Source organism: Nomascus leucogenys, chromosome 15 (assembly GCF_006542625.1).
Source record: "Nomascus leucogenys isolate Asia chromosome 15, Asia_NLE_v1, whole genome shotgun sequence".
Lineage (NCBI taxonomy): Eukaryota > Metazoa > Chordata > Mammalia > Primates > Hylobatidae > Nomascus > Nomascus leucogenys.
The window spans coordinates 68722033-68724787 of NC_044395.1; the positions used below are offsets into that span (position 1 = coordinate 68722033).

The 2755-nt window shown below is 38.0% G+C and overlaps 1 protein-coding gene across 1 annotated transcript; it reads right to left on the reverse strand.

Annotated features, from left to right (window-relative positions):
- Positions 1-1710: 1710 nt before the first annotated feature.
- LOC100581195 (olfactory receptor 10A3) lies at positions 1711-2755 on the reverse strand. Its single transcript, XM_003254895.2, has one exon. It carries the CDS (start codon positions 2685-2687, stop codon positions 1743-1745), a length of 945 nt encoding a protein of 314 aa, XP_003254943.1. The 5' UTR covers positions 2688-2755; the 3' UTR covers positions 1711-1742.

Genomic DNA, 2755 nt, shown 5'->3' on the forward strand with positions numbered 1-2755 from the left:
AGCTGCAAGGTCTAACAGACCTTCACCAACAAGGGGAGAACCATGGTACTGGTTCTGAGGGTGCTGGACCAGGAAGCTGGTAGGCAAGACTGGATAAGTGAAAGTTTATTGACCTGATCTGGAAAGAAAAGATAGGGAGTTTGGCAGCAGGGAGGTCTAGAGTAGAGGCATATTGATAGACATATGGAGTGGGCATAAAGTGTGAAGGTCTTTGTATCTTGTGTTAACACCTGGTCAATAGGTAAAATGACTCACCCAGTTGACAAATTAGCCTACTTCTTCTGTCAGCAGCTACCCCAGTGCTGGCACGATGCCCACAGAACAAAGTGGCCTGACAGCAGAGATAAAGGCTATGCAAAAGCCCAAGCAATGTGGAACTCATTTACCCAGACCAACCAGATTTACTAGTGACAGTGTGTAACTCCTCAAAAAAATTACAAATCAGTGCGTAGACCATATACAAATATACCCATACACATTTAGAATTAATGTGATCTGATTTCATATTGGAATTCCTTAAACTCAAATTCTGTCAACTCTATATGAATTGAAATAATACCAATAAACAATTCAGATATTTATGTCAAATTTCATATGTAATAGAGACCACGTAAGAAATCAGTAGGGATTTGTTTAACAATTATAAACCTAAAAACAGTTTAAATAGACACACAGATATATATATGTATTGTCTAATCCCAAATAATATACACAAATTATAATGACACCCCTTCATTTAGCAGAATATGTATATCTAATCTTAATTAACATCACAGTATCAGTTTTATTCCAATTATTTTTAAAAACAATTGAGGGAGGTAACCTGGGAAGATAGGTGACCTGCTGTCTTGTAGCTATCTATTTAGGAACAAAAGGAAAGGCAGTTTTATTGCCTGAGTCCGTTTCCAAGCTTAACTTTTCCTTTTGGCATAGTGAGTTTGGGGCCCCAAGATTTCACTTTCCTATAACAGACTACAAATGGAAACTTCATAAAACTTTCTAAACCAGTGGTCTGTAAATGAAAAAGATACTGGTATTATCAAATGAGAATTTGAGAAACTTCCCATGTAGCTCTCTGGTCACCCACATTGGATAAATATTTAGAAAGATACCAAGAGAAATCCAGTCTGGGATTATAATTTGTGTAAATTCATGAAGTAGAACCATTTTGGGCCCCCAAAAATAGATGCACTTTTTTTTTTTTTTACTCATCCATGGAACACATTTTCAATCCAAAAACAAAAACCTCATCACTCTATTTGTTGGTCTCTTGAAGCTCTACCCTGTTACCAAAGCACAGTGAGCCTTCAGGCCAGTCTGAAGAACTATAATCATTTTGAAAAGTAATTCTGCAATAGCTAATAAAATTTGTAAACACAGATACTCCTCATCCTATCAGTCTCACTGTAGCAAATCTATCACACAGGTATAATGACATCAGTACATATGAGCATATGGAACAAGGCATTTATTGAAGCACTGTCTTAATGACAATAATCCAGTAGCTACTTGGATGTTCATAATAGAGAAATGAATGAATAAACTGTTGTATGATGTTATGAGAACATATGTATCTATTAAAAACAAGTGACAGCAGTTCTTTATTGAAAGAGATATATTTTCCAATCTTAAAAACTCAACAAATTTACATATTCATACAAAAAATGCAATCTGTTTTCACCTTTATTAAATTTAAATAGAGTTCACTCAGGCAGTGGCCAAATCTTAGCTTCTCAACACAATCAGACTGTGTTTAAAATCATTTTTCTTTGCCATAGTTTTATCAAAGCCCTCTTCATCTCACTGTTTCGTAAGCTATAGATGAGTGGATTGAGCAGAGGAGTAAGCGATGTGTAAGCCAATGACATCAGTTTCTTGGTTTCTGGTGAGTAGCCAGATTTGGGTTGTAAATAAGTCATATTGGCTGTGCCGTAGAACAGGGTCACAGATGTCAGGTGAGAGGCACAGGTGGAAAAGGCCTTTTGTCTCCCAGTGGTTGATGGCATCTTCAGGACGGCAAACAGAACTCGAATGTAAGACAAAAGGATCAACAAGAAAGGAAACATAACAATCAAAATGGTTCCTGTGAAGGCATAGATTTCAAATAAGAAGGTTTCTGCACACACAAGCTCTAGTACCGGGGGAGTCTCACAGAAGAGATGATTAATTTCATTGGGGCCACAAAATGGAAAACTAAATACCCAAGTGGTCTGCACAGTAGCCACCATGATCCCTGAGATCCATGAGAACATTACTAATTTCATAAAAACCCCTCTGTTCATAATCACTGGGTAGTTCAGAGGATGGCAAATTGCAGCAAATCGGTCATAAGCCATTGCTCCCAGGAGAAAACATTCAGTCCCACCAAAAAGAAGGATGAAATACATCTGTGCAAAACAGCCCCCAAAAGAAATTGTAGTTTTTTCAGTAGAGAGGACTACCAGCATTTCAGGCATAATGACTGCACTGAAACTCACCTCCACCACAGATAAGTTCAGAAGGAACAGGTACATGGGAACGTGGAGGCTCTGGTCTAGGGAGATGATGACTGTAATGATGGCATTTCCCATCAGGGTCACCACATAAATAACTAGGAAAACCCCAAAGAGCTGCACCTGGAGCTCAGGAAAGTTAGAAAAGCCCAGGAGGATGAATTCAACCACACGGCTTTGATTTTGTGTTTTCATTTCAGTAGTTGAACCTTATATTGTTTTTATGGACCTGGTATATCGAGTATGAAGTCATAATCCCATAG

Coding starts and splice junctions, on each gene's coding strand:
- LOC100581195 (XM_003254895.2), bottom strand. CDS start 2,687: ATGAAAACACAAAATCAAAGCCGTGTGGTTGAATTCATCCTCCTGGGC.